The 16,248-nt window shown below is 57.1% G+C and overlaps 1 protein-coding gene across 1 annotated transcript in view; it reads right to left on the bottom strand.

The window, feature by feature from the left end:
- Notch1 (notch receptor 1) overlaps nucleotides 1-16,248 on the bottom strand; it is a 46,979-nt gene that overhangs the window by 6,401 nt on the left and 24,330 nt on the right. The window contains exons 9-30 of the mRNA XM_015999447.3: nucleotides 15,868-15,981; nucleotides 15,037-15,150; nucleotides 14,502-14,735; nucleotides 14,312-14,422; nucleotides 13,341-13,533; nucleotides 12,712-12,857; nucleotides 12,406-12,519; nucleotides 10,395-10,514; nucleotides 9,948-10,100; nucleotides 9,016-9,244; nucleotides 8,273-8,474; nucleotides 7,334-7,487; nucleotides 7,006-7,190; nucleotides 6,430-6,562; nucleotides 5,963-6,220; nucleotides 5,766-5,878; nucleotides 4,362-4,933; nucleotides 3,750-4,151; nucleotides 2,500-2,648; nucleotides 1,375-1,591; nucleotides 1,088-1,175; nucleotides 832-997 (exon numbers count right to left, since the gene is read on the bottom strand). Coding sequence (XP_015854933.1) covers nucleotides 832-997; nucleotides 1,088-1,175; nucleotides 1,375-1,591; nucleotides 2,500-2,648; nucleotides 3,750-4,151; nucleotides 4,362-4,933; nucleotides 5,766-5,878; nucleotides 5,963-6,220; nucleotides 6,430-6,562; nucleotides 7,006-7,190; nucleotides 7,334-7,487; nucleotides 8,273-8,474; nucleotides 9,016-9,244; nucleotides 9,948-10,100; nucleotides 10,395-10,514; nucleotides 12,406-12,519; nucleotides 12,712-12,857; nucleotides 13,341-13,533; nucleotides 14,312-14,422; nucleotides 14,502-14,735; nucleotides 15,037-15,150; nucleotides 15,868-15,981 — 4,167 coding nt within the window. The remainder of the gene's footprint in view (nucleotides 1-831; nucleotides 998-1,087; nucleotides 1,176-1,374; nucleotides 1,592-2,499; nucleotides 2,649-3,749; nucleotides 4,152-4,361; nucleotides 4,934-5,765; nucleotides 5,879-5,962; nucleotides 6,221-6,429; nucleotides 6,563-7,005; nucleotides 7,191-7,333; nucleotides 7,488-8,272; nucleotides 8,475-9,015; nucleotides 9,245-9,947; nucleotides 10,101-10,394; nucleotides 10,515-12,405; nucleotides 12,520-12,711; nucleotides 12,858-13,340; nucleotides 13,534-14,311; nucleotides 14,423-14,501; nucleotides 14,736-15,036; nucleotides 15,151-15,867; nucleotides 15,982-16,248) is intronic.

Raw genomic sequence — 16,248 nt, 5'->3', positions numbered from 1 at the left:
TCAGTGGGTAAAGGCCTTTGCTGCCAAGCCTGCCAACCTGAGTTTGGTCCCTGGGACCCACGTGGTGGAAAGAGAGAACCAACTCATGCAAGCTGTCCTCCATGTGTGCCCTACGGCACATGTGTGCCCCTCTCACTCAAATGAATAAATGTTTAAAAATACGATAAAAATAAGGGCTGGGGACATTGCTCAACAGTTAGAGCACTGGTGCTCTTTCAGAGGACTTGGGTTCAATCCCCACCACCCATAATGCGGCTCACAACAATCTGCAACTCCAGTCCCAGGGGATCCAATGGCCTTTTCTGGCTCCCACAGACACAAGGCAAGCACATGGTACACAGACATATACATAGGCAGAACCATGCACATAACATAAAATATATATATACACATATTTTTATATACATATATGCATATAATTTTAAAAGTCAACACTCTAGCCAGTCATGGAAGCCACACCTATAATCCCAGCACACTGGAAGTTGAGACAGAAGAACCATATTTGGGGCTAGCCTGGCCTACACAGTAAGACCCTGCCTCAAAAAACAAAGGGAAAAAAATCAACACTTTTGATTGACGTATTGCAAAGCAGCATTTCATGAAAAAGTATACTGTGGGGGTAGCAGGAGCCTGGAGATCAGCTCAGGGAAGGGTGCTGCTAGGCAGAGCCATTCAGTGACCCAACCCTCCTCAAGCCCTGCTGGCCTCTAAGTCTACACTAGGGTGTGTGTGTGTGTGTGTGTGTGTGTGTGTGTGTGTGTGTGTGTGTGTATGTGTGTGTGTGTGTGTGTGTGTGTGTGTGTGTGTGTGTGGTGTCTGCAGTGGCCTTACCTGGTCCTCGGACATTGACATCCATGCAGTCAGCATCCACTTCACCCTGAGGCGGTGTTGGGGCCATGGCAGACATGCGCAGGTCAGCAGCATCCAGGTGCTGCTGGGTCCACTGCCTGTGGTCAGTCTGATCGTCCAGGTCAGGAAGAACCACTGGCTCCTCAAACTGAATTTGGACAGAGTAAGCAGAGCCTCATCACTTGGGGCCCAGGTGGGAAGTGCCACCCAGGGAAGCCTGGGAGCCGGCTGGACTTACCCGGAACTTCTTGGTCTCCAGGTCTTCGTCCCCCCACTCGTTCTGATTGTCATCCATCAGGGCACCATCTGAGGCATTCTTCAGGGGCCTGGGTGAGGGGGTGGGGAGACTGAGCAGGTGCTCCAGGAAATGCCCCATAGCCACAGCTCCTATGGGCATCCTCTACATGCAGGTGGGCTCAGGGTGAGGAACGGGCTAGATGGGCCCACGGGCTTGCAGGAGCTAAGTACCCGACCCACCCTGCCACTCAGCCCCCAACACAGTGGGGGGGGGCAGCGCCCACTCACTTGAGGCCGACAGAGTCCTCGCCGAGGGGCTCTCTCCGCTTCTTCTTGCTGGCCTCTGACACTTTGAAGCCCTCGGGGAACCAGAGCTGGCCATGCTGCCGCCGGCGCTTGCGGGACAGGAGTACCCCGCAGCCCACAAAGCACAGGAGCACGAAGGCAGCGGCTGCCACGTACATGAGGTGCAGCTGCGGGGGCAGCGGAGGCTCCACCGTCTCACCTGCGGGCAGGGGCGGCAGGCGAGCACCCCACGTCAGGCAGGCGTGGTGATGCTGCGGGCCGGCGGGGGGCGGCGGACTGGCTCCACGGCCAGCGCCTCCTCACCCACTCTCCTCCATCCCACCCCCCAAAATAAGGTCATTTTCTACGTGATTAATCAGAATTGCAAACTATCGCTAAATTCTCTCCTGCACCAGCCGATCTGTCTGGAGACAGTGCTCACTTCTCCCCCTTTCGAGGAGGAGGATTAGCGAACTTCAAATCGCTGCGCTCGCATTGAGCTGTTAAGACAAAGGATTTAGGGGGATTTTCAAGATACAAACTTCAACACTTCACATGACACCGATCAATTCTCTCTCTCCTTAAAAAAAAAAAAAACTGTAATGATTTTGAAATAATACCCAACAAAGAAAAATCAGGGGTAAAGACTGGGGAGAGGAAAAAGCTCCCCCACACTTTCTGGTATATGTATACATCTAAGATTTACCTGTGGCTGTCACCATCCACAGGGAAGGAAGGCCATCAGGAAAATTCCAGAAAAGCACTTCCTGAGCTCTGATGGCAGCTGGCAGCTGGCACAGGAGTGTGAGACAGCCTGCCTGTGCCCTTCCCAGGTAGACTCCCCCTCCACTCCAGCAACCCATCCCGGAAGAAGCAGGGCTGGGGGATGGGGCACACACGTCAAAATTTTTTTTTTTAATGTGTATGGGTGTTTTGCCTGCATGCAGGTCTATGAGCCCTGTGCGTGTCTGGTGCCTGCAGAGGTCAGAAGGCGTAGTATCCTCTGAACTGGCGTCACAGATGGTTATAAGACACCATTGTGGGTTCTGAGATTTGAACCCCAGTCCTCTGCGAGAGCAGCCAATGTTCTTAACTACTGAGCCATCTTTCCCAACCATGACCACTCACTCTTTACGGCCTCGATCTTGTAGGGGATGTTGAGGCTGCCAAGTGAAGCAAGCGCGCCCAGGAAGGCAGCCACGTCGGTGGCACTCTGGAAGCACTGTGTGTATGACTGTACACACTGCCGGTTGTCAATCTCCAGGTAGACAATGGAGCTGGGAACACACACATCGCACTGGGATCAGGTGCAGCCTAGCATGCTGCCTGCACACCAGCTCTGACTCCCCATCCTATCCCCCGACCCAGACAGCACAGCTGGCAACAAGAGCCCTGCAACTGGACAGTCTCCCTGCAGCCCCAGGGGTCAGCACTCAGCAGGGGCTCATCCTACTGCCCAACATGTTTTGCAGCCTTGCCCCTTAGGTGCCACAGTGCCCTTTCCTTCACCTCTGGGAACAGGATGTCCTCCGGCACCCAGGGCTCTCTTGAGAGCAGCACCTGGTGTCCCACAGAAGGATGCAGTTGTGGGTTATTCCTCAGAACTCCCCAGGGAGTGGCCTGAGACAACAGCAGGCTCAGATGATGGAGAGCTGAGACCATGCCAGCCAGGTCACCCACTCTCAGGCACGGGCCTCTCAGACACGGGATTCTAACAGCCTCCAGGTGACCATACATCTCTGACCTTTACTGCAGTTCCATGCCAAGGAAACCAAGGACTAGGAACCACTGGGGTCAAGAGACACCAAGGTGCCACCTGGCAGATGCCCAGTAGCTCAAAGAGGAATAGGTAGCAGGCTCCTGGGACCCCCAAATGCAGGGTGTGGGGGCGACCTATTTGGCCTGGCTGGTGCTTCTCTGCCCGTCCCCAAGTGGCTCTGTGCAGCATCCGTGAGATGCCCTTATTTGTGCCTCCTCACTGCCACCCTCAGCTCCTCAGCCGTCAAGGCTCAGCAACAGTACCCTCCTGCATTCCCCACCTGCCTCCTCTGTAGTGTGGAGGAGGGGGCTGTAGAGATGGAGGTGCAGGCTTGGTCCAGGATGACTGAGCTCCAGGGAAACACCCTGGAGGCTTGAATCAGCCTGGTCCTGATTAAACACCTGGTACAGAGCGGGGCCTCAAAACCACAAGCTGGGCAAAGAGTAAAGCCTGCCAGGTACCCAGAGGAGAGGTGGCCTCTGCATTCCAGGTCCTTTTTGACCATGAAGTAGGGTGAATACCAGCTCCCCAGAGTTCACCTCCAGGGTTGAGCTGGTTAACGGGCAGGGCCCCCATGGACGCACTGGGAAACAGCCCACAGCAGCTGGAGCTCACTCACCCTCGGATGTCCATGGGGTCCAGCTCCCTGCGCTGGCGCCCCGCACCGGTGCCGGGCAGCAGCGACGAGGTGGTCCAGCCCGCTGCGGAGCGCTTGATGGGGTGCTTGCGCAGCTCCTCCTCGCGGCCATAGTAGGGGAAGATCATCTGCTGGCCCTGCGCATCCCGCTTGAAGACCACGTTGGTGTGCAGCACGTGGCTGAGCTCCCGCAGGAAGTGGAAGGAGTTGTTCCGCAGCTGCTCAGGTGGGAGCAGCACCACCAACACCAACGTGCCGGCCGCCAGCCGCTCGGGCACATGCTCCGCGCAGTCGAGGCCATCCCACTCACACTCGGCGCTGTTGCAGCCCTGGTCGCAGTGGCCGTCACTGAAGTGGTCCTTGCAATACTGGTCATACAGGGGGCTGAGGGGTACAGGATACCCTCAGTCTCATCCCAGCCGGTGGGCCTCACATCCACCCTGACTGGCCCAGACCTGGGAAACGTGCCTGGTGTCCTCTATGGGCAGGGAGTAGATAGACACTGGGCTCTCGTGTTCCTGGGAGTCGTTGGGTCCGCCCTCCCCCAGCGGTCTGCTGAGCCCTGGGACTCAGAGGCAACCCAGCCTTACTTACTTGCACTGGCCCTCGGCGCGCTGGCAGTCGAAGCCGTCAAAGAGGCAGCCGGCTGAGTTGCACTGGCTGTCACAGTGGCCGTCGCTGAAATACTTCCAGCACTGCAGGGACTGCGTGCAGTTCTTCCAAGGGTCGTTGAAGTTGAGGGAGCAGTCACCGCCATCCCAGCCGCAGGCATGATTATTGCACTGCAGACTGCAGACCTTGTTGCCTGCATCCTCCTGGCACTCAGGCAGCTCGCAGGCCTCCTCGATCTGCGGCGGGGGAATGTCGCGCCCAGCACCACCCGCGAAGCTGTAGTCCAGGATGTGGCACAGCAGCCCGTTGAACTTGGCAGGGCACAGGCAGCGGTAGAAAGGGCTCTCGGATGTGGGCTCACAGGTGCCCTGGTTGTAGCAGGGGTTGCCACCCACACAGGGGCTGCTGGCTGGGAACTGGCACTCAGGGCCAGTGAAGGAGGCCAGGCACAGGCAGGTGGGACTGCGTGGGCCTGAGATACACGTGCCACCATTGAGGCAGCGCAAGCTGCCACAGGCGCGGGCATCATTCTCACACGTGGCGCCCTCAAAGCCCTGTGGTGGAGAGAGGATGGTACACTGGGTCAGGATGCCAGGGTTCAGGGACACCATGCACCCCAGCCTAGGCCTGGCCACACCCCATGACCTGTGAGAGCCTATGGCCTTTTTCCAGTAACAAGACCCTTAAAACATCCTCACCACAGAAAGGTAAGGAAAACCAAAGGGCTTTGAAACAGAGGGACAGCTGAGTAGGTATAACCCTAGGAGTTTTTAGAACCTTGAAAAACCAGGCTGACACTGGTACATTATATGTGTATGAATCCCTGAGTGTTGACACCCAGAGCAAATACTGCATATCAGTGCCAGCTTTGAGTGTGACCCCCAACACCTTCCAGGCAAGGTGGTAACCATAGGAAATGGCAGGCAGGGTGAGGACCTGGCCCCCCTGCCAAGTTCTCACGCAAACCTAAAACTGCTTTAAAATGAACATCTAAAGATTTAAAAACAAGAGGCTGGGCCGGGCCTCAGTGTCAGAACATTTGCCCAGCATGTGTGGGGACCTAGGTTCCCAATACAGCATAGCAGGAAATAAACTTTTTAAACAGGATCTTGCTCTGCAGCCTGCAACAGCCTTGACTGCAAGGCAATCTTTCAGCCTCAGCCCCAGAGCACTAGAATTACAGGCATGTAGGTGTCATGCCCACTCAAGTTTTATGAATGAGCTGGGAGAGTGGGCATGAGGAAGCATGGAGCTTGGTCCCTGGCCTTGGCTAGAGGCCTTCAGGCTACTCTGCTCTGGGTGAGGGTGGGTGTGGGACAGGTCCCTCCAATGTAAGATGAAGGGGTTCTGGCACCCTAGCAGCTGCACGGGGCCAAGGGCACCTACCGCAGGGCACCTGCAGATGAATCCGCGGGCAGTGTTGGAGGCCACGGCACAGACGCCCCCATTCTTGCATGGTTTGCCCCTGCAGCCGTTGATGACTGACTCACAGCGGCGTCCTGGGTGAGAAGACAGTAAGGAGCTAGCCCTGCCGCCACTGCCCGCCCGTCCACCCATTTGGCCCACCCGCCCAAGGCACGCACCAGTGTGGCCAGCCCGGCACTCGCAGTGGAAATCATTAACACGCTGCACGCAGTCCTGGGTGCCACGTGGGTCACAGGGGTTGGAGAGACACTCATTGACATCACCCTCACACCGCTCCCCGACGAAGCCTGGCGGGCAGGTGCAGCTGTAGCCACCCACTTGGTCCACACAGGTGCCATTGTTGAAGCACTTGGGGCTTCGGGAGGCAGGGTCAAGGTGGGGATGGCAGTCATCAACGTTGATCTCACAGTGTACACCTGCAAAGTGACCACGGACACTGTCAGGGGATGGTACTGGCTGTACTCTGTCCTGGGTGGCCCAGCACAGCTATCAGTTCGAAACAGGGACCCAGGGAAGGTGGCACAGTGCAGTGGAGCCTATCTTCCTACCAAGATTGGCCCCACAAGGCACGATGGAGTGAGCTCTGGCTGGATCCTAGCCACACCGCCCGGGTCCCCACTCTTACCCTGTGTACCCCTGGGGCAGGAGCACTTGTAGGTGTTGGTCAGATCGATGCAGGTACCCCCATTTTGGCAGGGCTGGGAGAGGCACTCATTGATCTCCTCAGAACAGTTAGATCCGTGATAGCCAGCCACACACTGTAGAAACCGTACAGGCTCAGCTCAGCTGGAGTCATGGTATCACGTCCCCCACCTGCGATGCAGGCCTACACACCCAGTTAGGCCTACACTGGCAGCCCTGGGGAGGGGGCATCCACCCAGCAGTCCCCAGGCACGACCTCAGCAAATTAAAGTCACTGTCCAAGGTGGGGAGGAGACAACACCTGGTCCCACAGGGGTGAGGTCTTAGAACAGGCGGTAGGTAGCATAAACTATCTCGGAAAGGACCCCAAGCCCCTGCTTGGCACGTTCTTCCTCCAGCACATCTGTAATGGGACTGGATCCCGCACAGGCGTGTAAAACCTCGCTCTAAGACGACACCAGGCTCAGTGCGCCACGATACACCAGCTCCCAGCTCAGATGCCCTCCTGCAGCAACACTCATGCCGACACCCTCCCCGCCACCCCCAAGGCGGCCCGCACCTTGCAGGAAAAGCCACCCAGGTAGTCGGTGCAGGTGGCTCCGTTCTGGCACGGGTTCGGTGAGCACTCGTCCACCTCGTCCTCGCAGTAGCTGCCCGTGTAGCCTGCCTGGCAGTGACAGTAGTGCTTGTCTTCCTTGTTCACGCAGAGGCCTCCATGCTGGCACAGGAGGGTGACATCGATGCCTGCGGGCACAGGGTGAGAAGGAGCTGGGACTTGGGCTGCAACTTCCAGGACTACTGCCCACGGCCTCCTGACCTGGTAGGCCCCCGGGGTGACCCTGGCCGGGGCTGAGCCAGGGCAAGGACAGACGGGCCGGGCCAGCTACCTCGTTTCTGTGCGGCCACCTCACAGGAGACGCTGAGCACATCGCAGTTGAAGCCAGTCCAGCCGCTACGGCACTCGCAGTGGTACTGCGTGTTGGTCTGCCAGCACTTGCCACCGTTCTTGCAGGGAGCCGAGTCGCACCAGCGCACGAGGTTCTGAGGAGGCAGGCGCTGGTCAGCCCCTTCCCCGCCAACCCCTGACTGCTGCCCGGGACACCCTCTCGCCCCAGCCCCGGCCAGCTCTGAGTAGGGCAGTGGTTCTCAACCTTCCTAATGCTGGGACCCTTTAGTACAGTGCCTCAGGTTGTGGTGACCCCCAACCATAAAATCATTTCACTGCTACTTCATAACTGTAAATTTGGCTATTGTTACGAACTGTAATGTAAATATCTGATATGCAGGATATCTAATATGTGACCTCTGTGGGGGGTCATGACCCACAGGGGAGAACGATAGAGTGGAACATTCTCTCCCTCTCTCCCCCCACACACACCAGCTCAGAAAGAATGTCACCTAAGAACTCCCAGGCACAGGGCTCACAGACACTCCTTGTCCTGGGAGCAGCCTGGGGTTGGGGCCCATGTCTCCCCTGCTCTCCTTCAAAGCCCTCTGCAAATCCAGGTGATCTACTGCCTTCCCTTGGACATCCTCCACCAGAAGTGAGCACTGCCCCCAGGCTGCTTTGGATAAACGGCCATATAATACGCTCCACGGAAGCTAGAACCTGGCATCCCCACCCACCTGTTTCCCTCAGAAACATCCATCTTGGCATTTCCCCAGAGGATGTGGGTCCACTCTGGATCCATAAACCCATAATGACACCTGGGAGCCCTCTCCGCGTCTGTGTCCCTGGCCCTCTGAAGGTAGCATGGCCTAGGGCTGGGCACCGGGCAGTGGAGAGTCCTAGGCTTTCTGGGTCACCCCCTGGAGCCCCAGCTCACCTGGCAGTTGAGGCCAGTGTAGCCCTGTGGGCAGGTGCACTTGTAGGTACCATAGCTGTCTTGGCAGGTGCCACCGTGCAGACAGGGCCGTGAGTCACACTCATTGACATCGTACTGGCAGTAGCTGCCCGTGAAGCCAGGTGGACACAGACAGGTGAAAGAGTTGATGCCATCCACACAGGTGCCACCATTGAAGCAGGAGCTGGAGGTAGACAGGAGGCAGAGAAGAGTGAGCGAGTGAACCAAGGTCCTTGCCTAGAGAAGGCAACTCTATGCCGGCCTGGCTGCAACACTCACATCATCAGAGATTTTATAGCACACAGGTACAGTGCATGATGGTTAAAAAAAAAAAAATCCTGGGCAAATCTGGGAAATACAACACAAACCAGACATGAGATTGACTTTGAACATTAAGCTTCCTGGCAATCAGGGCAAAGGGGGAAAGAAGATGGACTACAAAGTTCTCGTTTAGGAGGAGGCTGGTTCACCAATTCCTCTGGATAAACATCCTTGTTCTAAGTCACGGAGGTCACAATGGCCCCTTTAGGAGGGACACAGCAGTGTAATGAACAACGCTGGATTCAACTCAATTAGTGCTGAATGTCCACCGGGTCTGGGCAAGACACCTGCTTGAGGTCCAAGCTGTCAGGCAGTGTATCCCCCACCATCCAATCCTTTCCCTGCCTCCCTCGGCCGAGGCTGGGTCCCACCAGGCCCCTGGGAGACCAGAAGTCAGGACCCACCTCTCGGTACAGTCAGGTGTGTTATTCTCACAGTGGATGCCATTGAAGCCTGCAGGGCAGGTGCACGTGTAGCTGTCCACACAATCGGTGCAGTTGGCACCATTTCGGCAGGGATTACTGGCACATTCATTGATGTCCTCCTCACAGAAGGCACCCTGGAAGCCCGGCAAGCAGTCGCAGAAGGCCATGTTGATGCCGTCGGTGCAGGAACCCCCATTGTGACAAGGATCTGAAGGGACAGAAGGATGAGCCTTAGGGTGGCCCAGGGCTCACAGCAAGCCTCTGGTGACACCAGAGTCAGTGGGGCCACTCACTCCAGGCTGATGCCAGCTCTGAGGCTGGGCTCTGTTCCACATACATTCCTTCCCTCAGGCCCCCAGGCAGTGGGGAGACAGGAATGCAGCCAGCTTCACAGACCAGTCATGGGGGAACCCATCCCCACCCTACACACACCCTGGTGGTGCCAGGCAGACCCTCAATCTCTCCAATTCTCCACTTTGACTCAGGATGGGGGCAGTCCCAGAGCCCTGCACAACTCAGTGGGTCCTGACAAGGCCAATGTCGAGGCTGAATACAGTCAGGCCCCCCTGCCACCACCCTGAAACGCCCGGTGCCCCTGTCCCAGGCCATTCTACCGGGGTGGGCAATCTGGCTGCAGAGCCTTTTGGAGCCACACTGGTCGACCCATGTGAAGCACACAGTGACGCTCCACAACCACCCCCTGGCCTGTCCCAGCACCTGACCTGTCTCCTCCTGGGCACAGGCGGTATAGCGAGCTGAGGACACGGCTACCCACAGCCCTGCAGCTGACGTCACTGGCTGTCACCGGGCGCCAGGACTGTTTTCCCACCCCTGATTCAGCAGCTCCCTGCCAGGTGTGCCCAAGGGACAGGCGCCGAAATGCTGGGCGGACAGAGCTGGGTACCACTTACTGGGCCGGCAGTCGTCGATGTTACTCTCACAGTTACGACCTGTGTAGCCAGCCTGGCAGAGGCAGCGGTAGGTGCCGTTGGTGTTCTGGCAGGAGGCACCGTGGCGGCACGGGCTCTTCACACACTCATTGATGTCGATCTCGCAGGTCTGACCTGTGAGGACGAGATCCCGTTGGTTGCCCTGCCCCTGCCCTCTGAGCCTCTGCCCTAGCTCCTGCAAATGCCTCTCCCCTGACCTCTGGGCAACAGAAGGCTACAGAGTCAGGATGGGAAGGGTCACCCAAGGTCATCTCCCGCTTCTGGAGCTCTCCAGAGCGGGTGGCTCAGCACCTATGGGCTCATCTCTGGAGACTGGAGCCTACTCCCTCCTGCCCTGGAGCTGGCTGGGGCCCTTGGCTTCCCACCCACCACCCCTGTCCCAGTCTGATGGGACCAGGCAAGCCTCACCCTGCCAGCCTGTGGGACAGACACAGGAAAAGCTCTCGTAGTCCTCAGACTCCTTGCACACCCCACTGTTTTTGCAGGGGCCGGCTGCACATGGGGCCAACACCACCTCACACGTGGCTCCTAAGGAGAAAGACATATGGTAGAACCCAGTGGGCATGACCCATAGCGTCTCCCATGGGGGGGGGGAGTTTAGGGACCCTGTATGATTGGCCAACCAGATTCTGATCCTAGGAGGAGTGATAATCACAGACAGGAAGTTAGAGAAAAAGCCAAAACAAGTCTCTGAAGCCACCTTTTTTTTTTTTTTAAAGCATATGCTATGTGCATGTGAGTGTGAGTGCACATGAGTGTGTATGCAAAGACAGAGACGGATATCAGATGCCCTCTATCAACTCTGCCCTTTAGTCCTCTGAGACAGAGTCTCGTTGAATCAGAAGATTGCCATTTTCAGCTAGGCTGGCCAGCCAGTGAGCTCTTAGGAGACATCAGTCTATGCCCCCAAATGTCAGGGTAAGGGGCATTCAGTCATGGCTTGTTTTCATGTAGCTCAGGCCTCATATTTCCACAGCAAGCACTTTTCCTCCATGAGCGATCTACCTAGCCCCTGAAGCCATCTCTGGCCTCCCAAATGCTTCAAGATGAAGCCTGGGCCTTGCCCCACCAGAAAACCTCAAAACAAGATCCATACTGTAACAGGTAGTTGAGCCTGGCCAACCCTAGCCTGCTCCCCATTCCAGGAAAAGCCCTGCCTGCAGCCGATCCTGAGGCTCTAGATCACAGGAGGCTCACTCTAGAGGGAGACAGACCGCTGTGGCTACTCCACGCACAGCCTACTTGCTGGGGAGCATGGGGTGCAGCCTCCCACCAGGGCAGTGAGTCTGATGACCGCCTGGGGGAGCCATGTGCACCCACTCTCCCTGTAATCCAGGCCGGCTTTCCTGTTTATGGCTATGGTTGGCTCCAGGGCTGAGCAAGGAAGCCTTATCTTCCTTGTCTCCCACCATGTCCCCAGCCTGCTAGTGTGAGTCTCCAGGGCCCCTATCTCTATCGGTTTCCACGGTGACCTGGGCAGACAGGAACTTTGACAGAGTTTCCGACAATTGTGCAAAGGGAAGCAGGAAGCAGGCCAGCAGGAAGCAGGTCAGCATGGCTTGACTCCTCCCGCCAGCCCCGATAGCAACAAGACCAGGAGGGACATGGGGTGCGCCCAGCTGCTGACAGTTTCCTCACTGACCAACACAGGAGACAAAATCCAGGCCCTTTAACTTTTGTCAAAAAAAATAAAAAAACAACCCCAACCCTAACCCCAAAACAAAACAAAAAAAAAAACAGCATCCTGGTCACCAGCTGGCCAGGCATCATAGGAACACTAGCAGGGACCCTCAATCTTCACAGACCCACTTGGGATGTCCAGAGCCCAGCAGCAGCAGCAGCAGCAGCAGCAGCAGCAGCAGCAGCAGCATGAAGCCACCAGTATCCAGTGGCAGTATCAGGAGCTGACAGGGTTGGGGAGGGGGGCTATGTGGCCATGGCTTTCATGTTCAATGCTCTGCTCATCTCTCCTGCAGGGGGTCCACTCCTCGCCATTCCTCAGGCAGTGCCCATGGCAGGAGCTGCTTCTGTTCATCCGAACAGAGGGCTCCTTGTCTCCTCACACAAAGAAGCTGCCATCAAAGGAATCTCAGGCCCAGCCGGCAGAGGAGGGCAGCCAGGCCCCTGAGCCAGGCCCAGGCAAAGTGGACACTGATCCATGCACTGTCCATCAGCGCCCTGGGCTTTCCCTGGAGGAGTCTGGTGCTCATCTCACTCCAAGCCTGCCAGATAAACACCCGGACACACACACCCTGGGACTTCCTCCCAGGCATCCTCTATGTTTGCTCATCTATCCCCAGGCCCAGGCCCAGGCCCAAGTGCTCCAGGACCTAAGGCTCTCAGCAAGGGGCAGAACCTTCTAGAATGCCTGGTGATCCCACACACTCTCAGGCCCACTATACCCCTCGGCTGCCTGTACCTGTGTAGGGCAGAGGGCAATTGCACTTGTACCCGGCGACATCATCAATGCAGGTGCCCTGGTTCAGGCAGGGGTTGGAGGCACACTCATTGATATTGGTCTGGCAGTTAGGGCCTGTAAGAGGAGCAAGAGTGGGTCGGCCTGCACCTCTGCCCTATGCATTGCTCTGGAGAGGCAGAGGCCCAGCCCAACAGACACCAGCAGCTCCTGTATTCAGGTGGACCAAGCAGAGGATGCTGTGGTCTGTACTGCCAGCCCCAGGCTACCAGGGGGGACCCACCCTGCTGTGCCACCCACCCCACTCACCGCTGAAGCCTTCTCGGCAGGTGCACACGTAGCCACTGGTCATGTCTTTGCAGGTACCGCCATTGACACAAGGGTTCGACTCACACTCGTTGTTGTTGATGTCACAGTTTGTGCCACTCCACCCAGGGGCACAGTCACATTTGTACCTACACAGAGGACTGTGCTGCAGTCCGGGCTCAGAGCCCTCCCGCTAGACACATTATTTCCTGGGATACTCTTTTAAGGTGGGCTGGAGGTACCCTACTTTGCCCAAAACCATGCAAGAGTCCCAGACTGGGACAATGTGAACTTGGCAATTTACTGACCTTCTGTATAAAACTCTAATAGCTTTAATAAAGACTTTCATAGTCCGTTTGTCCGTGTCGTCCCCCCCCCCAACCCCCACATCTAACAAAGGGCTGCTGTCCTTGTCACAAGTATCAGAAAACGGCTTCAGCTGCCACCGTGTATTTAGGGTACTTAAAGTCTGTATCTTGAGCTGATGCTGGCCAGTGAAGACACAGCCCAGGGATGCTGGGAAGGTGCTGGGGTGGACCTCAGGACCACTGGTCTCACAAGGAGCACCCATCCACCCAGCCTGTGTCTGCCCCAGGCTTGTAGCCGACACCTCCCAGACCAGCCCGCCTTACCCGTTGAGACCATCCCGGCAAGCCCCGTGGATGCAGGGGTTACTGTTGCACTCGTTGACCTCGGACAGGCACGTGGGGTCATGGTAGCCCTCGGGGCAGCGGCAGGTGAAGCCCGCGATGCCATCCTCACAGGTACCCCCATTGTGGCAGGGGCTGCCTGCACACTCATCAATGTTGACGTTGCACATGCTCCCTGTGGGTGGGGAGGGGCTCAGATACGAGGCCTGTCACCCAGAGTCCATTCCTCCCGGAGCTAGACCTTTCTGAGCCTCAGTTTCCCCACGCGAATCTGTGAAATTCTGAGCTCTGGTAAACGGCTTTATGTAGCCACGAGCCACATGACTGTCGTGCCAGTAGCTTTAGGGTCTCATGTATTCCAGTCTGGCTACAAACTCACTAAGTAGCTGAGAACGACCTGGACTTCTGATCTCTTGCTTTCAATGTCAAAATGCTAGGGTTACAAACATGTGCCAGTGCATCTGGTTTATGTGGTTGTAGAATTGAACCCAGGGCTTCATGCATGCTAGGCCACTGAGCCATTCTTCAGCCCAGCTTTAGTCTTCAGACCCATTCTCTTCTGCTGTCCTCCCAGGGTATCTCTGGCACAGAGGGTACCACTGTCCCTCTGGTTAACCAGACCTCTGGGGCCCAGAGAAGCTAAGGATCTATCAGATCTAAGGGTCAGAGGCAGAACACACGCCCAAAAGCCTGGCCTCAGAGCTCAGGCCACCCCATCACAGCCTACTGGGCCATCAGATCTCACATGGCCAGGGCTGACACTCACAGGCGACACTGTGGAGGCCATCCAGTCTTTCTGACACCTCCCCTGGTTGGCAGCCCAAGAGCTGGGTAGTGGGACCCCGGCTTGTGCCATCCAGCCCTTGGACCCCTGGTAACTCCAGAGTCCCTCCCAGACCTGACTCATCTAACGACTCTAGGGTTAACCTTGACCTCTGATGTCAGCCACTCACCTGTGTAGCCCGGCTCGCAGGCACACTCGTAGCCGTCAATCTTGTCCAGACACGTGCCCGAGTCGCAGGGGTTGCTGGCACAGTCATCCAAGTTGATCTCACAGTTGGGTCCTAGGGTCAGAGTGACATGTGGTCGGCTTCCAAGCCTCGCCTTGCCCTTTCCCACCCAGGGCCAGCTCTGGCCAGTCACCTGTGGTTCCCTTGAGGCATAAGCAGAGGTAGGAGTTGTCACGGTCCTGGCAGGTGCCCCCGTGGCGGCACGGCTGGCTGTGGCATTCGTTAATGTTGGTTTCACAGTGATGGCCTGTGTAGCCCGGCTGGCAGAGGCAGGTAAAGGTGGCCACGCCATCCTTGCAGGAACCATAGTGGCAGGGGTCAGGGTCACACTCATCAATGTCCACCTCGCAGTGGGTCCCTGTGTAACCTGGACCACAGGGAGGGTAGGCACAGGTGAGCGTCAGAGCCAGTTACTCCCTCAACACTCAGTGGGCCACCCGCTGGGAAATCAGTGAGCAGGCCCAGGGACACCGCCAGGTCACCGATGGATGGGGAGGTGTCACATGCCCTGGGATAGTCGCATTACTCCTGCCTGGAGTCAAAACTGAGCTGAGTTCCTGGTCTTCAGATTAGAAGGCCCCAGACTAAGGCCTCGCCAGTCTCCTGTCCTCTTCCCACCACCCAGCCCCAATTGTCCCCTCCCCCAGATCCTGCACTGCCTCTTGTACCTTCTGAACACACGCAGGTGTAGGTGTTGGGCCCATCCAGGCACTTGGCACCATTCTTGCATGGTGTGCTGGCACACTCGTCCACATCATACTGGCACAGGTGCCCGCTGAAGCCTGTGGCCACCAAGGAAGAGGAGACGGTCACATCTGACTGTACCCAACCCCTTGATTGCTACCCATAAACCCTAGAGTTAGTTGAATGCCTGCCCACACGGGCTCCCCACAGGGTGCTCTGGCCCGAGATGGAGCTGACCTCCAGGCTTCTACCCACCCCTTGTATCCTGCCCTTACACCCTGGCCCTCTGATCAAAGCTCCTTGTTCAGAACTGCTCAGTGGCTGCCTCCCTGGCCCAACAGAGGGTCCTTTTTCCCCAAACCACCTCTGGTTGCTATGGTTACAGCTTCACTAGGCTGTGAATGGGGCTCCCCTGGCTCAACCATGTCTAGGATGGCTGATTTACATCTCAGAAGGCCCAAGGCCTGGTCCAGCCCTGGGGCTGGCGAGACACTGTCCCAAGGCCCCTTCCTCAGTTCCTTCAAGTCCTTCCCAGCCCTAGAGGTCAGATCCCCACACTATGTCCTCACTCCCCATGACTATCAAGAAGGGGACATGGGGGGGGGGCAGGTGGACCCTCCCATCTCGGGGGCACAGCAGCTCCTGTCATCCTTCCCTCCTTCAGTAAAGGTTTTCTGTGCTGGGCTCCCCACATCTCAGCGTGGGCTTCACCTTTGAGGAAGGCCTGAAAACATCCTGGTCAACTCACAAGGCAAAGTCCTCGTCTGGGAAGAGATCAAGAGGACACGGGTCCTGCGGTAAGCAGGTGGCCTCACCTTTGGGGCACTGACACAGGAACTCGTTGATCTTGTCCACGCAGTGGCCATTGTGCAGGCAGGGGCTGCTGGCACACTCGTCTGTGTTGATCTCACAGTACACGCCCTCGTAACCTGTGGATGGGAGATGGAGAGGCCAAGGAGAGTTCAGTAGGCCCCACCAGAGCCCCTCAACTGGAGACCTGGGGCAGCAATGACTCTCCCTCATACAGCCCTAGTACGCCAGCCCACTGGAGTTCATGCCTATATCTACTCTGGGTCTATCTGCCCAACTCTGGGCACATTCTCTGCTTGGTCCTGTTAACCTAGCCCCAGTTTGCCAGAGGCTGCCAACCTTGACTGAAGTCTTACTCGAAGCTATCCAGCCTTGACTCAGTCTCC

This window comes from Peromyscus maniculatus, chromosome 4, assembly GCF_049852395.1.
Source record: "Peromyscus maniculatus bairdii isolate BWxNUB_F1_BW_parent chromosome 4, HU_Pman_BW_mat_3.1, whole genome shotgun sequence".
NCBI classification, from domain to species: domain Eukaryota; kingdom Metazoa; phylum Chordata; class Mammalia; order Rodentia; family Cricetidae; genus Peromyscus; species Peromyscus maniculatus.
This window is presented reverse-complemented; position numbering and strand designations above follow the sequence as displayed.